The sequence below is a fragment of the Oncorhynchus gorbuscha genome, linkage group LG09 (assembly GCF_021184085.1).
Source record: "Oncorhynchus gorbuscha isolate QuinsamMale2020 ecotype Even-year linkage group LG09, OgorEven_v1.0, whole genome shotgun sequence".
Classification (NCBI taxonomy): Eukaryota; Metazoa; Chordata; class Actinopteri; order Salmoniformes; family Salmonidae; genus Oncorhynchus; species Oncorhynchus gorbuscha.
In genome coordinates this window covers 77,001,456-77,028,883 of record NC_060181.1, presented here as the reverse complement: position 1 = coordinate 77,028,883, position 27,428 = coordinate 77,001,456, and the positions used below count along the sequence as shown (strand labels likewise).

General features: G+C 44.2%; 1 protein-coding gene across 2 annotated transcripts; it reads right to left on the bottom strand.

Moving 5' to 3' along the window:
• Positions 1 to 2,564: 2,564 nt before the first annotated feature.
• On the bottom strand, positions 2,565 to 26,876 carry wars2 (tryptophanyl tRNA synthetase 2, mitochondrial). 2 transcript variants are annotated; one of them, XM_046361132.1, is made up of 6 exons: positions 26,733 to 26,876; positions 18,575 to 18,832; positions 12,663 to 12,743; positions 11,964 to 12,046; positions 11,735 to 11,853; positions 2,565 to 3,229 (listed from the first exon to the last, which is right to left on the bottom strand). In XM_046361132.1, the coding sequence occupies exons 1-6, from the start codon at positions 26,865 to 26,867 to the stop codon at positions 2,781 to 2,783; spliced, it is 1,125 nt and encodes a 374-aa protein (XP_046217088.1). In that variant the 5' UTR covers positions 26,868 to 26,876; the 3' UTR covers positions 2,565 to 2,780. The 2 variants fall into 2 exon arrangements, with proteins under 2 accessions (XP_046217088.1, XP_046217089.1); XM_046361133.1 differs by lacking the exon at positions 26,733 to 26,876 and adding an exon at positions 22,391 to 22,490.
• Between the last annotated feature and the right edge of the window lie 552 nt (positions 26,877 to 27,428).

Genomic DNA, 27,428 nt, shown 5'->3' with positions numbered 1-27,428 from the left:
AGTCCACCTATGGTGAATTCAGTTGATTGGACATGATTTGGAAAGGTACACACTGGTCTACATGAGGTCTCACTGTTGACCGTGCATGTCAGAGCAAAAACCAAGCAATGAGGTCGAAAGAATTGCCTGTAGAGCTCCGAGACAGAATTTTCTCGAGGCACAGATCTGGGGAAGGGTACCAAAAAATGTCTTTAGTTTTGAAGGTCCCCAAGAACACAGTGGCCTCCATTATTCTTAAATGGAAGATGTTGGAAACACAAAGTCTATTCCTAGAGCTGGCCACCCTGCCAAACCGAACAATCGGGGGAGAGGGGTCTTGGGTCAGGGAGGTGACCAAGAACCCAATGGCCAATCTGACAGTGCTCCTGAGTTCCTCTGTGGAGATGGGAGAACTTTCCAGAAGGACAACCATCTCTGCAGCACTCCACCAATCAGGACTTTATGGTAGTGGTCAGACTGAAGCCATTCCTCAGTAAAAGGCACATGACAGCCTACTTAGAGTTTGCCAAAAGGCACCTAAAAAGACTCATGACCGTGAGAAACAAGATTTTCTGGTCTGATTAAACCAAGATTGAACTCTTTGGCCTAAATGCCAAGCGTCACGTCTGGAGGTAACGTGGCACCATCCGTATGGTGAAGCATGGTGGCAGCATCATGCTGCGGGGATCTTTTTCAGTGGCAGGGAATGGGGGACTAGTCAGGATTGAGGAAAAGATGAACGGAGCAAAGTTCAGAGAGATCCTTGAAATCCTGCTCCAGAGCGCTTAAGATGTCTGCCCCAGTCTAAGGTTCGCCTTCCAACAGCACAACGACCCTAAGCATACAGCAAAGACAACACAAAAGTGGCTTTGGGAGAAGTCTTATCTAAGTGTAATATTTCCATTTGTTATTTTATATAAATTAGCAAAGAAAATCTAAAACCCTGTTTTTGCTTTGTCATTATTGGGTATTGTGTGTAGATTGATGAGGGGGAAAAAACTAATTTAATCCAGGCACTGTAAGGTAATTTACCAGTGTGGACCCAAAACAAACACATTCTACACATTTACAAACTACCGGTTTTAAGTGTTATTACAACCATGGTGTTCTGTTATTACTGAAGCTTATATACTGTATCTAATAACCTGACAATGAGTAGACAAATGGTAGACAAATAATGTGTGTTATGCAGCAAAACACAACTATCCTTTTAAGGATGCAAACCAGTAATTTGAATCACTGTTGATCCATCCTGTTCTGATGAGATGGATGGATGGTTTTCTACAGCCTAGAATCAAGGGCTTTCCAAGTCATCTTACCTTTATTTCATGAAGAACAAAGCTAGCCCCCTCTTGGTTCTCATTGGCAAAGACTGAACTCAAGTTAGGGGTTATATGTCAGACTCTCCTGTACCACTTCGCACAACATGTTATACCCCGTAAAAATAAACCCCTTTTAAGGTGATATATCATCATTATAGGGCTGTGAAACCCATTGGCGTATTTATTTATTTATTTTACCTTTAGGAAAGTCAGTTAAGAACAAATTCTTATTTTCAATGACTGCCTAGGAACAGTACTTATGAGTAGCCTAAATCAATTAGCCAACTATTATAGTACAAAAGTAAAACAATTTAAAATAAAACAAGAATACAAAACCTCAATGTTTGTTTTTAGTGTCAAATACGATTAATACTAAATACTTGAACCTGCATTTGCCTCCATTACTGTTTTCTATTTTAATGAAATTCATCTAACACTTCATAAAGTAGCCTGAGTCCGGCTACTTATGTTGCGGATTAAAGTGCCTTTCCGTCCTTTCAGAGTATTTCAGCAGCTTTGGAGGTTCAGGCTATTTTCCTATGAGTTTTTAGCCTATACCATCGAGATACAATACAGCTTTTCCTATGGACAAATTGGGCATACACTCCATTTAACACAACTATCGGATAGGCCTACAAACCAGGACATATTCCGGGCACAGATGACATCTGGATCAAATATAAATCAGAGAGGAGATTCAGCAGAGGTAAACTAAAAATACAAAATCAAGTCGACCTCCTTCGTAAAAACATTAGAAATTTGAATAAACCCATTTTTATTTCTCATGCTAGATTAGATTAAAATGATCTTATAAAATATATTATACGTTTTATACTGAAAGATCCTTGAATATATAAATATATTTCATGTATTAAATTAAATTTGGTAGCCTACTCCTTAGTCATTGTAGGCTATTATTGGCTATTATGAATAGACTATTTTCTGCCATATTTGTCCAGCTCCCACAGAGGGTTTGTTTTTCATCACCAGGACTGTGGGAGAAAATATCAGGATAAACCACAGAGTGTAAAAATATTATCCTACGCAGTCCGGATCGCAGGTTAGTCTATCCAAGTATCACAGTGAGGCTGAGCTCTTCTCCATGTTCCATCTCCTTCTATAGACCAGACCCCATAACTGAACAGGCAGAATGCCTACTATTGACAGGGCATTAGCCTACTCACTACCCAGACTGTCTGACGAAGGTCATGAAGGGAAGGTGTGTGTGTGTTGTGTGTGATAGAGCTTGAGAAACCCACAGAGCATACTGCACATATTTATTCTTAAAAAAAAAAAGCATTATCAGCAATATGAAACAAGGCACAGAGCCTCATAAATGACAACCCATAGTCAAGCACCATAGCCAATCTTCCAGTCACACACACACACACATTCTGGATTGGGATTATTCAGAAGTAAATTAAATTCATTAATTGACAAACCATAGAAAACAGGCAATTTGATCCCCCCCTTTTCCCCTCAGCAGAAGCCTATTCTGTGGCGGACCTCCTTGAGTACAGGTGCAGCCAGCTCCCTGGCCCTCTGGGCTCCGTGGGCCAGCAGCCTCTCCAGGTGCCCCCTGTCCCCCCTCAGCCTCTCAATCTCCTCCCTGATTGGTGTGAGCCGCTGCACCACGGCATCCGCTACCAGCTGTTTGTACTTTCCCGTGTCCAGCCCCTTGGCCCACCCTACTGCCTCCTCTACCGTGCACCCCGCCACTGCCGCATGAATCAGCACCAGGTTGGACACGCCCGGACGAACCTCAGGGTCAAATGTCACCTCAGAGGTGAAGTCTGTGACGGAGCGGCGGATCTTGAGGACGATGTCGTCGGGAGAGTCAGTGAGGTTGACAGTGGCCATCTTCTGGGGGTCTGATTTGGACATCTTGGAGGAGGGGTCACGGAGGGATTTCACCTTCCGCGTGGAGCCTGATTGGGATGAAAGAGAATAGGTCTTGTTAAGGCTGGGTTGTGTTTAGGCAGCGATATGGCTATAGCCTCTTATTAAAAATGGATGTATGCATAATATCCTTGCTTCAAATGAATCCCTTTTGAATCATGTCACTATAAGAAACAGGTCCTGGCAGTATGCTGTGAGCAGAGAAGTCAGTGTGCATGGGGGGTGGTAATAGAGGGTGAAGAGGGGGTGTGAGGGTCCATATCCTGATAAGCTCTTAGTTTCAGGGTGATTTAAGAGGACATCTTTGATTTGGTTTCAAAGAAGCAGCTGATGATTGACAGGTGTCAAACTGCTGACAAGCCCTGTAATACACACACATCTATTCATCTCAACACACACAGAATAAACACACACACCAAGTCTTGAGGACAGAGCACCCCCCCCAAAAAATGTTTGATTATCTCTCTAGTTCTCAGATAAGATGACAGGAACAGTCCTTTAATCAAAGCCCCATTACACACATGGTTGGTTACATCTTATACTTTTACGAAGGCCATAAGGATGGAGAACATGCTGGCCATGTGTCTTTCTGTCAGTCTCCATCAGTAGAACATGCTGCCCATGTGTCTTTCTGTCATGCTCCATCAGTAGAACATGCTGGCAATGTGTCTTTCTATCATGCTCCATCAGTAGAACATGCTGGCCATGTCTTTCTGTCAGTCTCCATCCGTAGAACATGCTGGCCATGTGTCTTTGTGTCAGGATCCATCAGCAGAAGATGCTGGCCATGTGTCTTTCTGTCAGTGTCCATCAGTAGAACATGCTGGCCATGTGTCTTTCTGTCAGTCTCCATCAGTAGAACATGCTGGCCATGTGTCTTTCTATCATGCTCCATCAGTAGAACATGCTGGCCATGTGTCTTTCTATCATGCTCCATCAGTAGAACATGCTGGCCATGTGTCTTTGTCAGTCTCCATCTGTAGAACATGCTGGCCATGTGTCTTTCTGTCAGTCTCCATCAGTAGAACATGCTGGCCATGTGTCTTTCTGTCAGAGTCTCCATCAGTAGAACATGCTGGCCATGTGTCTTTCTGTCAGAGTCTTCATCAGTAGAACATGCTGGCCATGTGTCATTGTCAGTCTCCATCAGTAGAACATGCTGGCCATGTGTCTTTCGGTCAGTCTCCATCAGTAGAACATGCTGGCCATGTCTCTTACTGTCAGTCTCCATCAGAAGAACACGCTGGCCATGTGTCTTTCTAACATGCTCCATCAGTAGAACATGCTGGCCATGTGTCTGTCAGTCTCCATCCGTAGAACATGCTGGCCATGTACCTTTCTGTCAGCCTCCATCAGAACATGCTGGCCATGTGTCTTTCTGTCAGTCTCCATCAGTAGAACATGCTGGCCATGTGTCTTTCTGTCAGTCTCCATTTACATTACATTACATTTAAGTCATTTAGCAGACGCTCTTATCCAGAGCGACTTACAAATTGGTGCATTCACCTTATGACATCCAGTGGAAGAACACTCCAACCGTATAACATGCTGGCCATGTGTTTTTCTGTCAGCCTCCATCAGTAGAACATGCTGGCCATGTGTCTTTGTCAGTCTCCATCAGTAGAACATGCTGGCCATGTGTCTTTCTGTCAGTCTCCATCAGTAGAACATGCTGGCCATGTGTCTTTCTGTCATGCTACATCAGTAGAACATGCTGGCCATGTGTCTTTGTCAGCCTCCATCCATAGAACATGTTGGCCATGTGTCGTTGTTAGTCTCCATCAGTAGAACATGCTGGCCATGTGTCTTTCTGTCAGTCTCCATCCGTAGAACGTGCTGGCCATGTGTCGTTGTCAGTCTCCATCAGTAGAACGTGCTGGCCATGTGTCTTTCTGTCATGCTCCATCAGTAGAACATGCTGGCCATGTGTCTTTCTATCATGCTCCATCAGTAGATCATGCTGGCTATGTGTCTGTCAGCCTCCATCAGTAGAACATGCTGGCCATGTGTCTTTCTGTCAGAGTCTCCAACCGTATAACATGCTGGCCATGTGTTTTTCTGTCAGCCTCCATCAGTAGAACATGCTGGCCATGTGTCTTTGTCAGTCTCCATCCGTAGAACATGCTGTCCATGTGTCTTTGTCAGTCTCCATCCGTAGAACGTGCTGGCCATGTGTCTTTCTGTCAGTCTCCATCAGAAGAACACGCTGGCCATGTGTCTTTCTAACATCCTCCATCAGTAGAACATGCTGGCCATGTGTCTTTCTGTCAGCCTCCATCAGAAGAACATGCTGGCCATGTGTCTTTGTCAGTCTCCATCAGTAGAACATGCTGGCCATGTGTCTTTCTGTCAGCCTCCATCAGTAGAACATGCTGGCCATGTGTCTTTCTGTCAGTCTCCATCAGTAGAACATGCTGGCCATGTGTCTTTCTGTCAGTCTCCATCAGTAGAACATGCTGGCCATGTGTCTTTCTGTCAGTCTCCATCCGTAGAACATGCTGGCCATGTGTCTTTCTGTCAGTCTCCATCCATAGAACATGCTGGCCATGTGTCTTTCTGTCAGCCTCCATCAGAACATGCTGGCCATGTGTCTTTGTCAGTCTCCATCAGTAGAACATGCTGGCCATGTGTCTTTCTGTCAGCCTCCATCAGTAGAACATGCTGGCCATGTGTCTTTCTGTCAGCCTCCATCAGTAGAACATGCTGGCCATGTGTCTTTCTGTCAGCCTCCATCAGAACATGCTGGCCATATGTATTTCTATCATGCTCCATCAGTAGAACATGCTGGCCATGTGTCTTTGTCAGTCTCCATCCATAGAACATGTTGGCCATGTGTCTTTGTCAGTCTCCATCCACAGAACATGTTGGCCATGTGCCGTTGTCAGTCTCCATCCGTAGAACGTGCTGGCCATGTGTCGTTGTCAGTCTCCATCAGTAGAACATGCTGGCCATGTGTCTTACTGTCAGCCTCCATCCATAGAACATGCTGGCCATGTGTCTTACTGTCAGTATCCATCCATAGAACATGCTGGCCATGTGTCTTTCTGTCAGTCTCCATCAGTAGAACATGCTGGCCATGTGTCTTTCTATCAGTCTCCATCAGTAGAACGTGCTGGCCATGTGTCTTCCTGTCAGTCTCAATCCGTAGAACATGCTGGCCATGTGTCTTTCTGTCATGCTCCATCAGTAGATCATGCTGGCCATGTGTCCTTCTATCATGCTCCATCAGTAGAACATGCTGGCCCTGTGTCTTTCTGTCAGTCTCCATCCATAGAACGTGCTGGCCATGTGTCTTTCTGTCAGTCTCCAACAGTAGAACATGCTGGCCATGTGTCTTTATGTCAGTCTCCATCAGTAGAACATGCTGGCCATGTGTCTTTCTATCATGCTCCATCAGTAGAACATGCTGGCCATGTGTCTTTCTGTCAGCCTCCATCAGAACATGCTGGCCATGTGTCTTTGTCAGTCTCCATCAGTAGAACACGCTGGCCATGTGTCTTTCTATCATGCTCCATCAGTAGAACATGCTGGCCATGTGTCGTTGTCAGTCTCCATCAGTAGAACATGCTGGCCATGTGTCTTTCTGTCAGTCTCCATCCGTAGAACGTGCTGGCCATGTATCTTTCTGTCAGTCTCCATCCATAGAACATGCTGGCCATGTGTCTTTATAACATGCTCCATCAGTAGAACATGCTGGCCATGTGTCTTTATAACATGCTCCATCAGTAGAACATGCTGGCCATGTGTCTTTCTATCATTCTCCATCAGTAGAACATGCTGGCCATGTGTCTTTCTATCATTCTCCATCAGTAGAACATGCTGGCCATGTGTCTTTGTCAGTCTCCATCAGTAGAACATGCTGGCCATGTGTCTTTGTCAGTCTCCATCAGTAGAACATGCTGGCCATGTGTCTTTGTCAGTCTCCATCAGTAGAACATGCTGGCCATGTGTCTTTCTGTCAGTCTCCATCAGTAGAACATGCTGGCCATTTGTCTTTCTGTCAGTCTCCATCCATAGAACATGTTGGCCATGTGTCGTTGTCAGTCTCCATCAGTAGAACATGCTGGCCATGTGTCTTACTGTCAGTCTCCATCAGAAGAACACGCTAGCCATGTGTCTTTATAACATGCTCCATCAGTAGAACATGCTGGCCATGTGTCGTTGTCAGTCTCCATCCGTAGAACGTGCTGGCCATGTGTCTTTATAACATGCTCCATCAGTAGAACATGCTGGCCATGTGTCTTTCTGTCAGTCTCCATCCATAGAACATGCTGGCCATGTGTCTTTCTGTCAGTCTCCATCCATAGAACATGCTGGCCATGTGTCTTTGTCAGTCTCCATCAGTAGAACATGCTGGCCATGTGTATTTGTCAGTCTCCAACCGTAGAACATGCTGGCCATGTGTCTTTCTGTCAGCCTCCATCAGTAGAACATGCTGGCCATGTGTCTTTCTATCATGCTCCATCAGTAGAACATGCTGGCCATGTGTCTTTGTCAGTCTCCATCCATAGAACATGTTGGCCATGTGACTTTGTCAGTCTCCATCCATAGAACATGCTGGCCATGTGTCTTGCTGTCAGTCTCCATCCATAGAACATGCTGGCCATGTGTCTTTCTGTCAGTCTCCATCAGTAGAACATGCTGGCCATGTGTCTTTCTGTCAGTCTCCATCAGTAGAACATGCTGGCCATGTGTCTTTCTGTCAGCCTCCATCAGAACATGCTGGCCATGTGTCTTTCTGTCAGTCTCCATCAGTAGAACATGCTGGCCATGTGTCTTTGTCAGTCTCCATCAGTAGAACATGCTGGCCATGTGTCTTTCTGTCAGCCTCCATCAGAACATGCTGGCCATGTGTCTTTCTGTCAGTCTCCATCCGTAGAACATGCTGGCCATGTGTCTTTCTGTCATGCTCCATCAGTAGAACATGCTGGCCATGTGTCTTTCTATCAGTCTCCATCCGTAGAACATGCTGGCCATGTGTCTTTGTCATGCTCCATCAGTAGATCATGCTGGCCATGTGTCCTTCTATCATGCTCCATCAGTAGAACATGCTGGCCCTGTGTCTTTCTGTCAGTCTCCATCCATAGAACGTGCTGGCCATGTGTCTTTCTGTCAGTCTCCATCAGTAGAACATGCTGGCCATGTGTCTTTCTATCAGTCTCCATCCATAGAACATGCTGGCCATGTGTCTTTCTGTCAGTCTCCATCCATAGAACATGCTGGCCATGTGTCTTTGTCAGTCTCCATCAGTAGAACATGCTGGCCATGTGTCTTTCTGTCAGTCTACATCAGTAGAACATGCTGGCCATGTGTCTTTCTGTCAGTCTCCATCCATAGAACATGCTGGCCATGTGTCTTTCTGTCAGTCTCCATCCATAGAACATGCTGGCCATGTGTCTTTGTCAGTCTCCATCAGTAGAACATGCTGGCCATGTGTATTTGTCAGTCTCCAACCGTAGAACATGCTGGCCATGTGTCTTTCTGTCAGCCTCCATCAGTAGAACATGCTGGCCATGTGTCTTTCTATCATGCTCCATCAGTAGAACATGCTGGCCATGTGTCTTTGTCAGTCTCCATCCATAGAACATGTTGGCCATGTGACTTTGTCAGTCTCCATCCATAGAACATGCTGGCCATGTGTCTTGCTGTCAGTCTCCATCAGTAGAACATGCTGGCCATGTGACTTTGTCAGTCTCCATCCATAGAACATGCTGGCCATGTGTCTTTCTGTCAGTCTCCATCCAGTAGAACATGCTGGCCATGTGTCTTTCTGTCTCCATCATCAGAACATGCTGGCCATGTGTCTTTCTGTCAGTCTCCATCAGTAGAACATGCTGGCCATGTGTCTTTGTCAGTCTCCATCAGTAGAACATGCTGGCCATGTGTCTTTCTGTCAGCCTCCATCAGAACATGCTGGCCATGTGTCTTTCTGTCAGTCTCCATCCGTAGAACATGCTGGCCATGTGTCTTTCTGTCATGCTCCATCAGTAGAACATGCTGGCCATGTGTCTTTCTATCAGTCTCCATCCGTAGAACATGCTGGCCATGTGTCTTTGTCATGCTCCATCAGTAGATCATGCTGGCCATGTGTCCTTCTATCATGCTCCATCAGTAGAACATGCTGGCCCTGTGTCTTTCTGTCAGTCTCCATCCATAGAACGTGCTGGCCATGTGTCTTTCTGTCAGTCTCCATCAGTAGAACATGCTGGCCATGTCTTTCTACCAGTCTCCATCCGTAGAACGTGCTGGCCATGTGTCTTTCTGTCAGTCTCCATCCGTAGAACATGCTGGCCATGTGTCTTTCTGTCAGCTCCATCAGTAGATCATGCTGGCCATGTGTCTTTCTATCATGCTCCATCAGTAGAACATGCTGGCCATGTGTCTTTCTGTCAGTCTCCATCCATAGAACATGCTGGCCATGTGTCTTTCTGTCAGTCTCCATCAGTAGAACATGCTGGCCATGTGTCTTTCTATCAGTCTCCATCCGTAGAACGTGCTGGCCATGTGTCTTTCTGTCAGTCTCCATCCGTAGAACATGCTGGCCATGTGTCTTTCTGTCATGCTCCATCAGTAGATCATGCTGGCCATGTGTCCTTCTATCATGCTCCATCAGTAGAACATGCTGGCCCTGTGTCTTTCTGTCAGTCTCCATCCATAGAACGTGCTGGCCATGTGTCTTTCTGTCAGTCTCCAACAGTAGAACATGCTGGCCATGTGTCTTTGTCAGTCTCCATCAGTAGAACATGCTGGCCATGTGTCTTTCTGTCAGCCTCCATCAGAACATGCTGGCCATGTGTCTTTGTCAGTCTCCATCAGTAGAACATGCTGGCCATGTGTCTTTCTATCATGTCTCCATCAGTAGAACATGCTGGCCATGTGTCTTTCTGTCATCCGTCTCCATCAGTCCAGAACATGCTGGCCATGTGTCTTTCTGTCAGTCTCCATCAGTAGAACATGCTGGCCATGTATCTTTCTGTCAGTGTCTCCATCAGTCTCCATCCGAGAACGTGCTGGCCATGTATCTTTCTGTCAGTCTCCATCCGTAGAACGTGCTGGCCATGTATCTTTCTGTCAGCCTCCATCCGTAGAATATGCTGGCCATGTGTCTTTATAACATGCTCCATCAGTAGAACATGCTGGCCATGTGTCTTTATAACATGCTCCATCAGTAGAACATGCTGGCCATGTGTCTATCATGCTCCATCAGTAGAACATGCTGGCCATGTGTCTTTCTATCATTCTCCATCAGTAGAACATGCTGGCCATGTGTCTTTGTCAGTCTCCATCAGTAGAACATGCTGGCCATGTGTCTTTGTCAGTCTCCATTAGTAGAACATGCTGGCCATGTGTCTTTGTCAGTCTCCATCAGTAGAACATGCTGGCCATGTTGTCTTTCTGTCAGTCTCCATCCATAGAACATGTTGGCCATGTGTCGTTGTCAGTCTCCATCAGTAGAACATGTTGGCCATGTGTCTTTCTGTCAGTCTCCATCAGTAGAACATGCTGGCCATGTGTCTTACTGTCAGTCTCCATCAGAAGAACACGCTAGCCATGTGTCTTTATAACATGCTCCATCAGTAGAACATGCTGGCCATGTGTCGTTGTCAGTCTCCATCAGAAGAACACGCTGGCCATGTGTCTTTCTAACATGCTCCATCAGTAGAACATGCTGGCCATGTGTCTTTCTATCATGCTCCATCAGTAGAACATGCTGGCCATGCGTCTTTGTCAGTCTCCATCAGTAGAACATGCTGGCCATGTGTCGTTGTCAGTCTCCATCAGTAGAACATGCTGGCCATGTGTCTGTCAGTCTCCATCCGTAGAACGTGCTGGCCATGTGTCTTTATAACATGCTCCATCAGTAGAACATGCTGGCCATGTGTCTTTATAACATGCTCCATCAGTAGAACATGCTGGCCATGTGTCTTTCTGTCAGTCTCCATCCATAGAACATGCTGGCCATGTGTCTTTGTCAGTCTCCATCAGTAAAACATGCTGGCCATGTGTCTTTGTCAGCCTCCATCAGTAGAACATGCTGGCCATGTGTATTTGTCAGTCTCCAACCGTAGAACATGCTGGCCATGTGTCTTTCTGTCAGCCTCCATCAGTAGAACATGCTGGCCATGTGTCTTTCTATCATGCTCCATCAGTAGAACATGCTGGCCATGTGTCTTTGTCAGTCTCCATCAGTAGAACATGCTGGCCATGTGTCTGTCAGTCTCCATCCGTAGAACATGCTGGCCATGTGTCTGTGTCAGCCTCCATCAGTAGAACATGCTGGCCATGTGTCTTTGTCAGCCTCCATCAGTAGAACATGCTGGCCATGTGTCTTTCTGTCAGTCTCCATCAGTAGAACATGCTGGCCATGTGTCTTTCTGTCAGTCTCCATCAGTAGAACATGCTGACCATGTGTCTTTCTGTATGTTTATATATTTGCATCTGGACGTGTATGAGAAACAGAGAGCTAGAGCGAGAGAAATGTTGAGTACTCTGCCTGCAAATATAACCAATGATCACACAGTGTGCTGACTTACTGAGCAGAGCACGTGGCTCAGGGAAGAAGTCTCCATAGGTGTTGTTGAAGATGCGTGCCAGGTCCTGAGCCAGCTCCAGATGTTGAACCTGATCTTCTCCTACTGGGACGTGAGTGGACCTGTCAGAACATAAAGGAGAAAACTCAAACTTACTAAACGTTGTCTTAAATATTTTATTCATTTGAGGCAGCAGCAACACACAATGTGGTACTGTAGAGACTGAGCTCACTTGTAGAGGAGAATATCTGCAGCCTGCAGGACGGGGTAAGTGTACAGCCCCACACTCCCCTCATTCCTCTGTTTACTCTTCATCTGGGGAGAGGGGATAGAAAGAGAGGGGGAGAGAGAGAGCAGGAAGAGAAATAAAAGGAGGGGGAGAGAGGGAACAAGAAAAGAAAAACGTGTTGGGTTATTTTTAAGAAGGCATTTTCTCTTTACGAGTGAAGAGTGCTCCCACAAACCCAACATGGCTGAATTCAAGGGACATTTTCTGCCACGTTTGACATGAACTCATCTGTTGAGTAAACAAAAGGTGTTTTCTGAGTGGAACCAGAACACTGCTGGCTGTCCCTTCCTTCCCTCTGGCATCCTAGTAAAACTGCATGTGGCCAGGGAAATCACTGTCATTATGAGAACGATAAAACAGATCTGGCAGGTGAGGTATGAGAAACAAACAGGACTAAAACAATAGTCAGGACGCTGAAAATGGAGGAAGATTGAAGAAAAGCATAGACTTTTCCACCATTTGTAACTTGACTAAATAATTGTACGTATCAGCACAATTCTCCCATTTACTGAGCGCAGCACAATTCTCCCATTGAAATCAATGTATAATTTACAAAAACTCATGATTTGTCCCCAAGTAAACTCATTCAGTGGTTCTACCACTGTATTTCAAAGTCCACAGCATTCCCAAGCCGTTCTGTACCTTCCACTGAGGCAGATGTCTGAGTCTGGGCATACTGGTAAGACAGCCTAGGATCCAGGACAGTTCAGCGTGTTCAGAGACCTGTAGAAGAGGGGGAGAGACATCACAACCAGTCAGTCAACATAATTGAAGCCCAAATATTGTTCGTCTGTAGTCTTTTCCAATCGTATCCGTATACTGGTTGAAAAATGAAAGACTTTGGACATAGATAAGCACAGGAATTGGAACGCAGTGTCTGTACAGTAATATGCTATACATTTTTTATTTGTATTTTTTAAAAATTTTACCTTTATTTAACTAGGCAATTCTGTTAAGAACAAATTATTATTTTCAATGACGGCCTGGGAACAGTGGGTTAACTGCCTGTTCAGGGGCAGAACGACAGATTTGTATCTTGTCAGCTCGGGGGTTTGAACTTGCAACCTTCCAGTTACTAGTTCAACGCTCTAACCACTAGGCTACCCTGCCGCCCCGGGCTCTGCTACCCTGCCGCCCCGGGCTCTGCTACCCTGCCGCCCCGGGCTCTGCTACCCTGCCGCCCCGGGCTCTGCTACCCTGCCGCCCCGGGCTCTGCTACCCTGCCGCCCCAGGCTCTGCGCTTCACAGCGCCGTATGGGTTTTGACTGACAGCCTTTCTGAACTTGAGTACCGCACACATCAAGAAGTTGCCCCCATCCTCCGGCTAATTTGGCAACATTGTCTTAGGTCTGGGTGAAGGAAATGCTGTAAATTATAAGGGCTCTATATATTTTGAAAGATAAGTTGAGGATTATAATAAATACCGCTTTGATGTCATACAAACATGCCAAACACCTATGAGTCCAAATGCGCACTTCACATTTCCAAATCATAAAGCACATGTAATATACAGTGTCACCATTTATGATCACTATGTCTGATGTACAGTTACAAGATGACATGCCGTTATACTCTGGGTTGTCCTGAACAGAACGAGCCTGTTTGCTAAGAAAATTTGCCATGGATCACACATATGAATGGACTCATGACTGCATTCTATTACGATCTGCTTCTCTGAATTGCCTTGCGAAAGCCTGACACTAAGATCGTATTTTATAACTTAGCTAGTCATGTTGGCAATAGAACAAGCTTTCAAATTATGCCCACCTGACTCAGATTGCGTTATATAATAGATTGTTTTCGGATTGCGCCAACAGTAATTGTGTAAAGACGGGGATGCAGGGCTGTGTTCCAAAAGTGTGCTTGCTCTAGTTCCTCATTGGGACAGTTAGGAGAGCATGGTTATGCATATGCCTCCATATTTCCTCTGTAATACATATTTCAATTCATCCCTATAGGCCAAGTGTAAGGGGTTAGACAAAGCCTACCTGTAAAATGAAAATCAAAGTCTCTTCTCCACTAGTCTTGTTGACCCCATGGGTCAAGTCAGCCAGGCTACTTCTCCACCACTACAAAACATACTGTAACTAAAAACCTTTCAGATTCTCTGGGGACAGGTGGGGGTGACGCCTAGCTCCACCATGTGGCAGAGATAGGAACTACACTGGATTCCCCCCACCCCCCCTCTCTGAGTCTGCACGCCTTAGCAGGTGCTCTTTTGCCCTAGAGGCCATAGCCAATAGCCATACTTTATTATACATCGGTATCAAGGCATTAGAGCCATTAAATAACTCCAATAACCTAAGCCTTAGCAGGGCTGGTTTAATGACTTCCTCTCTGCACAAGGCAACAACCATCCTATGCTTCTCTCTTTCTGACATGGTCCTCTCTCAAATCAATGGGCCTGGCCAACAACTCATTGGTGTGAGAAAAATTCTGCTTCAGAGAATTAAAGTTTATTGGCACTGGCAAAGTGGCTGCCATCCCTCTCCATTTAAAATGGATTCTAAAGAGTCGGATTTAAATTTAGGACAGCACAGAACTAAACCAGGACTTTAAACTGAATGAATGTAAGTAGAGAATTCCAGCCAGACGATGAAGGTGAGATAAGAGGTTGATGACAGCAGAGTGAGGGACACACCGACACGGCTCTAGTTTAAATAAAATACTTTTTAGAAGGTTCACAATGAACAACAACTGCATTCATATTGAATGTGATCTTTTTTCATAGTAGCTGAAACAAAGACCCTACTATTAATGTTATGGACTATGTCATTATAGGACGACTGATTTAGTCATTACACAGTAGATCAACAGCTCTTTCATTTCATTAGCGGGTGGGAGCCAAGATATTCCTATAAAACTCACAGCTTTGTCGATCTGCTGCTGTTATTCCAGTAAGAAAGGGTCTAACTTTACTATGGTCTTTCACACACACACACACACACACACACACACACACACACACACACACACACACACACACACACACACACACACACACACACACACACACACACACACACTTTTCCATTCTCAAGATGAGGGCCCTTCCCTTAAGACACTATTGATTTCGGCTTGTAACCACTTTTTCAATGAAGTCAAGTGTTTTCTTTGGGTGGTAGTGGTATTTGTACATGTGGAACAGACTCCGGCTCATGTGTTCGATGGGAGGTCCCCTTCGCTGCCAAGATGTGGCATGAAGCTAAAACGGGAATAAAAATAGGGCTGTGTGTGTGTGTGAGGAAAATCACAGATGATCACACTATCAAAACAGACAAGGCATTTCCAGAGATAGACACACAAACACACAATTTAGCTGTCCAGGGAAAATAAAATGCCATGATTCACTTCTATTCCTAACACCTCCCTGAAACTGATCTGTTGAAGTGGTGCATATGGTTAATCTATCATTATCCCCCCTTCATGTTGTTTCCTCTGAAGTAAATGGTGTTCTGTGAATGCGTTTTCCTAATCCCTGTGAATTTGCAGAGCACACAAAGATAAAGATCAGAGTGATAGAATACGAGTTTTAAAGCTGCTGCATTACGTAAACATTGAGCTTGCCATGATAAAACATACGTTCCAAAATGGCTGCTGCTCCAGCTCAGTCTCTTGTTGACATGCTGGGAAACAGATCCAAGGCAGCCTGCTCAGACCGCCAAGTCACAAAAACACTCTCAGCTTTTAGTCCAGTTTGTAAACCACAGAATGTAGAGTACCAGTCAAAAGTTGACACAACTACTCATTCAAGGGTTTTTCTTTAATTTTACTATTTTCTACATTGTAGAATAATAGTGAAGACATCAAAACTACGAACACATATGGAATCATGTAGTAACCAAAAGTGTTAAAGAAATCCAAATATATTTTATATTTGAGATTCTTCAAATATCAAGGCAAAGGGTGGCTAACAGCTTTGGAATTCTCTCAACCAGCTTCACCTGGAATGCTTTTCCAACAGTCTTGAAGGACTTCCCACATATGCTGAGCACATGTTGGCTGCTTGTCCTTCTCGCTAAGGTCCAACTCATCTCAATTGGGTAGAGGTCGAATGATTGTGGAGGCCAGCTCATCTGAGGCAGCACTCCATCACTCTCCTTCTTGGTCAAATAGCCCTTATACAGCCTGGAAGTGTGTTGGGTTATTGTCCTGTAGAAAAACAAATGATAGTCCCACTAAGCCAAATCAGATGGGACGGCGTATCACTGCAGAATACTGTGGTAGCCATGCTAGTTAAGTGTGCCTTGAATTCTAAATAAAATCACTTACAGTGTCACCAGCAAAACACCCCCATACCTCCTCCATGCTTCAGGTGGTTACCACACATGCGGAGATCATCCGTTCATCTACTCTGTATCTCACAAAGACACAGCGGTTGGAACCAAAAGTCTAAAATTGACTCATCAGACCAAAGGACAGATTTCCACCGGTCTAATGTGCATTGCTCGTGTTTCTTGGCCCAAGCAAGTCTCTTCTTATTAGTGTCCTTTAGTAGTGGTTTCTTTGCAGCAATTTGACCATGAAGGCCTGATTCATGCTTATCCTCTGCAGTAGAGGTAACTCTGGGTCTTCCTTTCCTGTGGCGGTCCTCATGAGAGCCAGTTTCATCATAGAGCTTGATGGTTTTGTGACTGCACTTGAAGACTTGCAAAGTTCTTGAAATTGTCCAGATCGACTGACCTTCATATCTTAAAGTAATGGACTGTAATTTCTCTTTGCTTATTTGAGCTGTTCTTGCCATAATATGGACTTGGTCTTTAACCAAAAAGGGCTTTCTTTGGTATACCACCCCTACCTTGTCACAACTGACTGGCTCAAACGCATTGAGGAACAAAATTCCACAAATGAACTTAAGGCACACCTGTTAATTGAAATGCATTCCAGGTGACTACCTCATGAAGCTGGTTGAGAGAATGCCAAGGGTGTGCAAAGCTGTCAAAGGCAAAGGGTGTCTACTTTAACCTCTCTAGGCTAGGGGGCAGTATATTCACGTCCGAATGAAAAGCGCTCCCAAAGTAAACTGCCTGCTACTCAGGCCCAGAAGCTAGGATATGCATATTATTAGTAGATGTGGATAGAAAACACAGAAGTTTCTAAAACTGTTTGAATGATGTCTCTAAGTATAACAGAACTTATTTGGCAGGCGAAACCCAGAGGACAAACCAACCAGGAAATGTGTTTTTTGAGGTCACTCTTTTCAATAGTTTTTCAATGGGAATCTAGAATTTTAAGGCAGTTGCTTGCAATTCCTATCGCTTCTACTGGATGTCAACAGTCTTTAGAAATTGGTTGATGTTTTTCCTGTGAGAAATTAAGTAGCAGCCCTGTTCAGAACGAGGGTCGAGTGAAGTGTACTGTTGTGGTTGGGGCGCGTGACCCGAAAGCTCGCTCCACTTAGTTTTTATCCGCTATTGAACGCAGTTTATCCCATCTTAAATTTGATCGATTATTTACATTGTAAAATACCTAAAGTTGCATTAGGAAAGTTTGACATTTTTGGACAAAGATTACTGGTAACTTATTAGATATTTTGTAGTCATGTTGCGGGAGTTGGAACCGGTGTTTTTCTGAATCAAACGCACCAAATAAATGGACATTTTGGAGATATAACGACAGAATTAATCGAACAAAAGGACCATTTGTGATGTTTATGGGACATATTGGAGTGCCAACAAAAGAAGATCTTCAAAGGTAAGGCATGTATTATATCGTTATTTCTGAGTTTTGTGTCGCGCCTGGCAGGATGAAATATGATTGTCTGTGTTTGTTTGATGGGGTGCTATCCTCAGATAATGGTATGGTTTGCTTTCACCGTAAAGCCTTTTTGAAATCTGACACAGAGGCTGGATTAACAAGAAGTTTCTTTAACCCCGTGTATAACACTTGTATCTTTCATCAATATTTATGATGAGTATTTCTGTAATTTGATTTGGCTCTCTGCAATTTCACCAGATGTTATTTGAGACAACGCGCCAATTTAAACTGAGGTTTTTGGACATAAAAAGGGACTTATTGAAAACAGAACAAACATTTATTGTGTAACATGGAGTCCTGGGAGTGTCACCAGATGAAGATCAAAGGTTAGCGATTTAGTTAATTGCTATTTCTGACTTTTGTGAACCCTCTCCTTGGATGGAAAATGTCTATGGTTTTTTGTGGCTAGGCTCTGTCCTAACATAAATCGCATGGTGGGCTTTTGCCGTAAATCCTTCTTAAAATCAGACACTGGTTGGATTAACAAGACGTTTATAATGAAAATGCTGTATAATACTTGTATGTTTGAAGAATCTCAAATATATATTGATTTGTTTAACACTTTTGATTACTACATGTTTCCATATGTGTTATTTCATAGTTTTGATGTCTTCACAATTTTTCTACAATGTTGAAAATAGTACAAATAAAGAAAAACCCTTGAATGAGTAGGTGTGTCCAAACTTTTGACTGGTACTGTAGGTTCAAACTCTTAATAGAGCAGTGTGTGTGTGGGGCAGGGGGTGAACACTATTGCAGGTGTATGGTGGTCTGTGTTTGTGCGTGTCTTGACTAACCTGTGACTGTTGGAAGAGGATAGATGTCTCTGGGTTGATGCCACAGGCCAGCAGGCTGGCAGCCATGTCCAGTATGTTAACCCGCAGCAGGGCTTGGTCCTGGGGCTGGGTGATGGCGTGCAGGTCCACTATGCTGTAGAGCACTGAGGGGTACTGGTTCTGCAGGGACACCCAGCTCTCCAGAGCCCCAAGGTAGTTCCCCAGGTGGGGCACACCCGTGGGCTGGATTCCTGAGAACACACGCCCACCTGGAGGCTCCTGGGGTGGAAGAGAGATTTGATTGTCATTGATAGCTGTTATTAAGATGCTGAATTATCTCCATAGCTAGCACCTCTATCAGTCAGTGGGAGAACAGAACAGCCAACGAAATGAGCCAATGAGGCCAGAGCATGAACAACTACAAACTGCCAATGAAAGCAGGGCAGGCTATAAAACCAATAAGAGTAATTTAGAAAATGCTCCTCCTATTTAGTGTAGGTATATAGTCAGAGCACAAATCAAATTTGGGAGAGAGAGGGGTCATACTCAAGATCGCCATAAACCAAAGTGTATCAGAAACAAAGGCCTTATTTTAAAGCCATGGAATGGGCCCTTTCCCCTCTAAAAGAGAGAGATCACTCTTCCCTTTCTGATCTGTGGGTAAATAGTGTTTCTGGTTCTGCTGGGTTCTGTCATGCTCAGGTCTGGCTTTGACTTATTGCATTGATCCATGGCATCGATAAAGTCTGCTAGGTTCTGGCCTTAGTCCATTCCTACTAGATATGACATTGTGCCAGGCTTGCACCAAATACTGCGGTACGGAGATGGCATGGAAGGGGACCTGGAACTTCACTTATGACTTGAGGGGTTTCTTGGCTAAATATATTATACAGCATTGCTGTTCAGCAGAAAAGCATAAACAATTTGCTTTAGTATGTTAGGAGGGACTGTCTGCTGACTCTGCTATGCCTGTCTGAGTTTTGGTTATACATAGTGCTTGAAATTGTATCGGTGCACTACCCTTCACACCACAAGCGAAAACAGGTGTCATAAAAATCAATTCTGGATACCTTGCAAACAAAATTGGGTTGAAATCTCTTGCTGTGTAGCTTGAGCTGCAATCTTTGAAATTATTTTTATTTTTTTATTGGTAGTTACCATCTTGTCTCATCGCCACAACTCCCGTACGGGCTTGGGAGAGACAAACGTCGAAAGCCATGCGTCCTCCGAAACACAACCCAACCAAGCCGCACTGCTTCTTAACACAGCGCGCATCCAACCGGTAGCCAGCCGCACCAATGTGTCGGAGGAAACACCTGGCGACCTGGTTAGCGACCTGGTTAGGGTGCACAGCTTCCGGCCCGCCACAGGAGTCGCTAGTGCGGGATGAGACAAGGGTATCCCTACCGGCCAAACCCTCCCTCACCCGGACGATGCTAGGCCGCGACAGGGCCCACCTCCCGGTCGCAGCTAGCACTGCGATGGAGTGCCCTAGACCACTGCGCCACCCGGGAGGCCCGAAATTCTTTATCTTGACAAATCTTTAGCAACTTACTCTCAGATATTGTGCAGGTAATTGTACAGTATTTTGGGTTATCATAACTAATCAGAAAACCAAAACATTCAAAGGATTTCTTGTACGTTTAGCAAACAGCAGCAGTAGTCGGAATCCCAATCAGTTTCTGTGATGGACAGACAGCCTTCCACAACCTCTGGGATAAGATAACAGCAGTTCCTAGACCAGTCCCATCCTGTTTGTCGTCTCTGTCTGTTCGGCCTAGGGGATCAGATAACTGCTCTGAGACCAGCCCTCTGGGATCAGATTCCAGGTCAGTACGGGGCAAGCACTCAGCACCAGCAGGAAGGAACTGGGTGCTTATGTCATTATTACTGAGGCGGTAATTTCAGCAGAGAGCCATTGATGCTGAGGGCCCCTTCAGAGGTGTCAGGAGTGATTTGGGTGTGGACGGCCTGAATATGGCTCATGTGTTCTCACCTCGCGTTGACATGCCAAATGCACCCCCCTACTCTCACCCTGGGGGAGGCTATTAGCCATGCAGACATGGTAATGGTGTTATTTGAGACAATCGCAGACTAACAGAGTAAACGCTAACTGCTAACTAGCCACTGGGTAATCAGGCTCACACATCACAGACGCCTGCCTGACACCTCTGCTCAGTTTAGCGTTTGGTCAGAGAAAATTCTAAAACTTTCTTTAACATGTGCGACTACAGTTGAGGAAAGACATTAAGATACGTAGGAAAGTATGCTAAAAGCTGACAACGCGACAATATCGGGATAATTAAGGCAAAAATTGAACATGAAAGTGGCTGTTCTTTGAGGAACTGAAATGACCAGATGCTAGGTGAATAGTCAACGATGCAGAATACCTCTCCCATTCGTAACCAAACCCCCCCCAACCTGTCTCGCCCTCTCTCTGTGCGTCTCGTCCTCTCTCCCACCCGCTGTGGGCCTGTTGATGACATGTAGCAGAATCGGTAACCTCTACTCATATTTTACTATGAGGGGTACGATGCTGTCCTACCACAGCGTAGCCTAGGTGACGAAAGGTTTCTTCATCCACATCTAACATATGGTGATTACATTACACACCGAGTGTGACTAACGCCAACAGCTAGAAGGGTTACGTATACTTTCAGGCCATGTTTCCACAATCAGACACTTTCCGGGATGCGTGTTCGTATAACAGGTGTGAGTGTGTAAGAGAATGATGGAAATAAACTGAGGGAGGGATGGAGGTTGTGCACACACACACACACACACACAGCAGGAATATGACAGAACTCATCACAGATGGAAAAAGTGAATCACATCTGACATTGAAACCACACTAATGACATTACAGAAATGCAACGCACGGCTTCTATTAAGCAGAAAAACATCAACAATCATCGATGGAAGTTTTGGAAAAGATTCAGTTAATTAGAAAAACTGTTTTCTTTATGATTCATTTAACCAGAGAAGACCTGTGGCCTAAATTCAACAGAACATCACAACTCTCCTCCCCAAATTTTCCTCCTAGTTTCCCCCAGACCACATGTGGATCACAGCATATGTGCAAAGAGGAATGCCAGAAATCCTTATTAATTGTGTGCAAAGTACAGTGCTGTGACATCTTTCCACTGGAATGTTTAAAAGATGACAAATATATTGCTTTACAACAGGAGAGAGAAATCATTTTTAATTGAATGAAGGATTGTGCTCTCAAAGGCATTCCAAAGGGAAGTCCTCCAAGTTACCACAAAAACAAGTCTGCTTTCCTGACAGTCCTCCAAGCATGTTGTGTAGGTCTACATCACTTGAGCTACTTCATCTAGGTGGACTTCCAATCTCAGTTGAGTTGACTGGCTGCTGACTTGCAGCCTGTCTGTATAAGTCTGTGTCCAGCCAGCCAACACCATGAATCACTGGAGTAGCTTGATTGCCATTGGGCAAAATGCTGGGAAACTGATTTTCTTCCGGACTTTTCTCCTCACACATCATATGAGTGGCTCACTGACATCCCCCTCACAGGGCTTCCAGAGGACCGGCCCCTGCAGTGGCCACAAATCCACCATACCAATTTCAACACTTCTCAGTCTCCACCGGGGGCACCGGCCGCCTCCACAGGGTACCGTCAGCCCCTCCGTGGGACCAGATCCGTCACAGCATGGGAAGGTTCAAGCTGGGCCTAAGCGGTGGGGATTAGATGCTCTCTGGTCCTTGTGTCCATTTGCCTTAGTCCCTCTCGGTCTCCCACTGAGACAGACACACAGGGTCCAGTGTTCACCCTCACCCCAGGCATCCCATTAAACACAGAAACCATGCTGAACCAACCTCTAAAACAGGCCTCGGTCCTGCCGCTCCCACCACCTCCTTCGTCTCCCCCCTCTCCATCATCCCTCTATTCTCTCCATCCCACTCTCGTATAGGGACCTGTTAAGGCAGGCGACCAACAGAGTCCCACTTCAGTGAGCTATTGAGCAGGAAATGGTGTTTAATGTACACCCTCACTTTTAGAGGGTGATAGGGCAGTGTGTGTGTATAGCCTGTATCAGATCACAAAGTGTGAATGATCACAGAGAAAACACAGGGGTAGAATGAAAGCGAGAAGGAAGATATTAAAAAACCGAGAGAACTTAACAAAGTGAAGGAGAGCAACGTAGAAGCCAGAGAGGGAAAGAAGGTAGGTCTGGGTGAAAGAGAGATTATTTGTTCTCTAAAAAGGGGTTGTGAGGGGTATGGATGGAGGAGTGGGGTGCCCAAACAGAGCGTTTGATTAAATCTGTGGTTGACGTGTGGGACAGGTGAGATTGATGAGGTTCCTCTGTGCTTCATACTGTGCAGAAAGCGGGGAGGAGAAGGGAGAGAGGAACAGAATGTGTCAGTGAGGCGGGACAGGGAACAGGGCCTGCTCAGACCATGGGGTCCCCTGGCTGATTAATGGGACTGGAGGCCCTTCAAAAACAGTGCTCCCTGCAGACAGAGACCGACAGCACTCCAAAAATAACTAGGAGGCAGCCCAGCACAGGACTACCCCAATACAGAGCTATGGCTACAGTCGGATATCATACCAAGCTTAATGCCTACCCAATAAAGCCCTGGCCTAGCTAAGACGATACAGCTACGAGCCTGGCCTAGCTAAGCCGATACAGCTACAGCTTTGTTGGGCACACCATGGACAAATCAAGACATTGGATAAATTAGGTCCTTGTCAACAGCATTTGATACCATTAATAGGCCTTTGCATTAAGTAATGAGTGTTTTAAATGTGCCTATAAAAAGATTGCTGAATGAGTTAATGATGGAGTGGTGTAATTTTACTCCACAGACTAGAAATAATAATACCATAAACACACCAAAAAAAACCTGGAGACACTTCATAAATGATTCAATCTATAATGATGGTAACACTGAGGCCAGGGCCAACCTCTGCCAGGAAACACACGCACACGCAGCGTCTGTTGACTTGAGTGCGGCCCAAAAGCACGATTTCAGATACATCTTAATTAAAAACCATCAGACCTTCTGTCCAACGTCTGGGTCTCCACAGATTAAGACATGGGATTGGAAAGCTTTTAAGGCTCCCAGGGTATTAACATAGACATATTAGAGACAGACTTATTCTGTAATTCAGTTTAGGTACATCAAAGTTTTTAAAAAATGCTGACATTCGGGGGAGTTTGGACAAATGGCTGATTTGCAAAGCATTGGTGGGCCTAGCAGGCTTTTGACACACCTAATTATCCTGGATGGAGGAGACTGGTGAGAATTAGTGGGTTTTTCTGACAGTTTCAAATAAATAGAGCAATGAATGAATGTACTCAACTTGAAGTCCATGATGTTTCCCTGTTCCCCTTTCCCTGTTGTGTGGGGCTAGGGAGCTGCTCTAATGGTTTTAGCTGACACCACAGTGAGTGAACTTGGAACTGAGCAGAGCAGAGGCGAATTAGAAGTCACTTCCTTCTTCCTGGAGCGTGGGGTTGAGATGACTGATATCAGCCATTAGGAGCACAGATGAGTTAAGGAGCGGACAGAGAGGAAGGGAGGGAATACCATGTTACACAATGCTAGGAGGAATCATGGCTGCCCAAAGCTGCTGCCACAAGTCTGTACTCAGGTTACTCGCTCTCTGCCCCTAACAACGAATGTAATATCAGTTCTGCTACACCACACCCTAGCCTAAAATAGATGCACCATTATAGTCTTCTCTGGCCAGCTGTACATTCAAGTGCATCAACTGCCCACATTCTCATGCTGCAAAATACTTCAAAAAGGTATAATATGCAGAAATCGCTCCACCATTTCCTGGTTGCTAAAATTGGAATAGTTCGCCTTATTTCACTTTATGTGACAAAACAAGCAATTGTAGAGAATTATTCTACCATCTAAACTGCTGTGAAATATCATTTCAATAACCAAAAATATTGTATCTTCAGCTAGTGTACAAAATCCAAAGCAAAACTAAATTTAAGAGCAGGAAGCATAGAATAGCACAATGAACAGATCTACTGCTTTTTAGATTTGCTTTCAATTTTATTTTTTATTTTACATTTATTTAACTAGGCAAGTCAGTTAAGAACAAATTCTTATTTTCAATGACGGCCTAGGAACAGTGGGTTAACTGCCTGTTCAGGGAAAGAACGACAGATTTTTACCTTGTCAGCTCGGGGATTTCAACACTAACCACTAGGCTACCCTGACAGATCTATAATTCACATTTCTATGTGAATTTGGTCAAGTCTCCCAAAAATGTACATATTGCAGATTTAAGGAAAATGTGTTATTGCATTTAACCATTTACGTTAAAGGTAATTTCCAAACGAGTAGACAGATGCACCGTTTACCATGGATGCAGTCTCCGTGAATGCGGGAACATTGCCTTTAAATGTCAATTGAGCTATAATACAGATCTACACCTATACTTCAACAATACGACCTTAGTATTTAAAGGTTCCATAATTTTCCATGACTTTGTAGACTGACAGAGCTGTGTAAACACAAGAGTTAAACTATCTCACTATAAATTGTATGTGTGGATAGGTTACTAAGAAAATATGGCTACAAAATGTGTTAAATAGTCTCAGATTTATAAAAGGCCAAGTCAAATGTAATGGGCTGCTCTAGATCAGTGACCGTTTATAGTTCATCTCTATTGGTCTGCAGAGGTTCTGTGATTTAACACACTTTTTCGAGCTCAATGTCTTGACGCACATCACACCTCGGGGCATTGTGTCCGGATTTGCGCACTGCCGTCGACGTTTGGAGAAGATTTAAACAAATGAAAACCAACACTTCATTTCTGATGTTATTTCAGGTAATGAAGCACTGCTGTGATGATGCTTTCGGTTCCTCCACTTCCATCTAGCCTTCCGCCTCGGCGCGCACACACCTCTCCAAAATCTCGAGAGACTTAGCCTTAACAAAACACAGATGCAGCGGCGGTGAGCGCGCATTCCGTTCCTCAGTACCACTGGCCAGTCATTAAGGCCCCACAGCTCATACATCAGTTTTAAAAAAAAATAACTCGGTCGTAACACAATAATTAGCATCCTTACTGTGCCAAAACGCAAACTATTGTTCGCGGATTGTTGTTGGATTTAACAGTATATTCATTTATCCAAGGGGGCTCGTGTCATTGCAAGTCAAGGGTGCAGCGCAAGCTCAAAATAGTAAACGATCCTAGAATAAATTACGCATTTTAAGGAGATCAAATATGTAATAATTATAGACCTCTAGATTTGGACACATTTCCTCGTGAAACAGCAGTCTAAAGCACTAGACTATATCAACTGCTGAGCCTTTCACACATGGCCTTATTCAATAGCCTACTCAGTGTGCAGACTTTTGTCTGATTGAATTCATTAGTGGGGAGTTAGAACAAAAGCCTGCATGACCAGAGTTGGTGACCACCATTCCAGGAACAACTACTACATTAATTGCCTATTTAAGTGTAAGGTTTTTAGTAGTTAGGTTTATTTGATATTGTACACATTCACAGCTAAAAGCTTAATTACATGATAGACAAGAAATTGAAGAAATAATTCGATTTAGGAAATTGAAGAGTGATGGATTAAAAAGTTGATTGAAGCAGTTCGGGATGAATGGCGTTTTGTATCAAATATGACAAATGGCAGGATAATACTACACAGCCACATTGCTCAGAATCTCAATATTTTACCACTAGGAAAATAATAGTAGGCAACTACTAGTTGCTATTATAGAACTCATGCAAACGATCGAAATCATCATTATTATAGCACTAACATTGAATTAATACAGCCTACGCGGCGGGGGGATTTTTGAACAAATTTAAATACATTAACTACATCGTTTTCGTTTATAAACCATGCATTTTCCCAACAAGATAATGTCAGGAAGCCTTGCATCAACTAGCACTGTTTCATGAAAATGAACTGTCAAAAACAGCGTCCTACAGTTATCCCCTGGTCTAAACATAATATCAAATCAAATTTGATTTGTCACATGCGCCGAATAGAAAAGATGTAGAGGATCGTTGTGAAATGTTCACTTACGAGCCATTTCCCAACAATGCAGAGTTAAAACAATAAGATCAATTTGGAAAAGGAAATGGTAACACAAACAAATAACGAGGCTAATATACAAGGTGGACAATAACAAATTAATATACAGTACATGTGCATTTGAAACACACTACCTTTCCGTCCGCACATTGTCCAACGCGGAATAGTCTTTTTGGAGAACGACGCTTTTGAATGAATTGAAGGAGATATTTCATATTACCCCTGATCGGGAGCGCCATCTTAGAATAAGGAACTACGGTGGCTAACATAGGCCAAACAGCGCGTTCATAATGTACTCCAATATCGGCTTCTCTCAGAAATGTGCCTTTTGAGAACTAATTTGAGTTGTATGAGATGGCTGGGGAGCCTGCATATTCAATATAATATTATATATATAATATTTACTATAATATATTTACTCTAATGTAAGATATTTTTCACAGTAAAATTGTTTTAATCGAGCCCTTTTACTATAGATAAACTCTTTCTGAAACATGTAGCTACTTTTTTAAGTGGGAAAATAGTATTTGATTTAACAAATAGACATACATAAGTTAAAAGTTATAATAGTGCAAATGTGAAGATTCTGTATATTATATTATATACATTATATATTATGTATATTATATACATGTTCAATTCCTATGATATTGTTTGTCTTTGTATTTTTAGTATGTATTGGGAAGGCACAGTATAGTAGACCCGGCATATATATGTATACATATGTATAGTTGTGTGACAGACATGTGTGGTTTCCTCTCTGTCTGAAACCTATGTCTAATTGGTGGGTGTTGTGACTAGCCAGCTCCTAAAACTTCCCCAGCAGCTGC

Excerpts from the sequence above, each read along its gene's own strand:
- wars2 (XM_046361132.1), bottom strand. The coding sequence starts at position 26,867 with ATGTTAGCCACCGTAGTTCCTTATTCTAAGATGGCGCTCCCGATCAGG. Across the intron at positions 11,854-11,963 it reads GCAGATATTCTCCTCTACAA|GTCCACTCACGTCCCAGTAG; the intron begins GTGAGCTCAGTC and ends ATGTTCTGACAG. Across the intron at positions 3,230-11,734 it reads TGAGCCACGTGCTCTGCTCA|GCTCCACGCGGAAGGTGAAA; the intron begins GTAAGTCAGCAC and ends CATCCCAATCAG.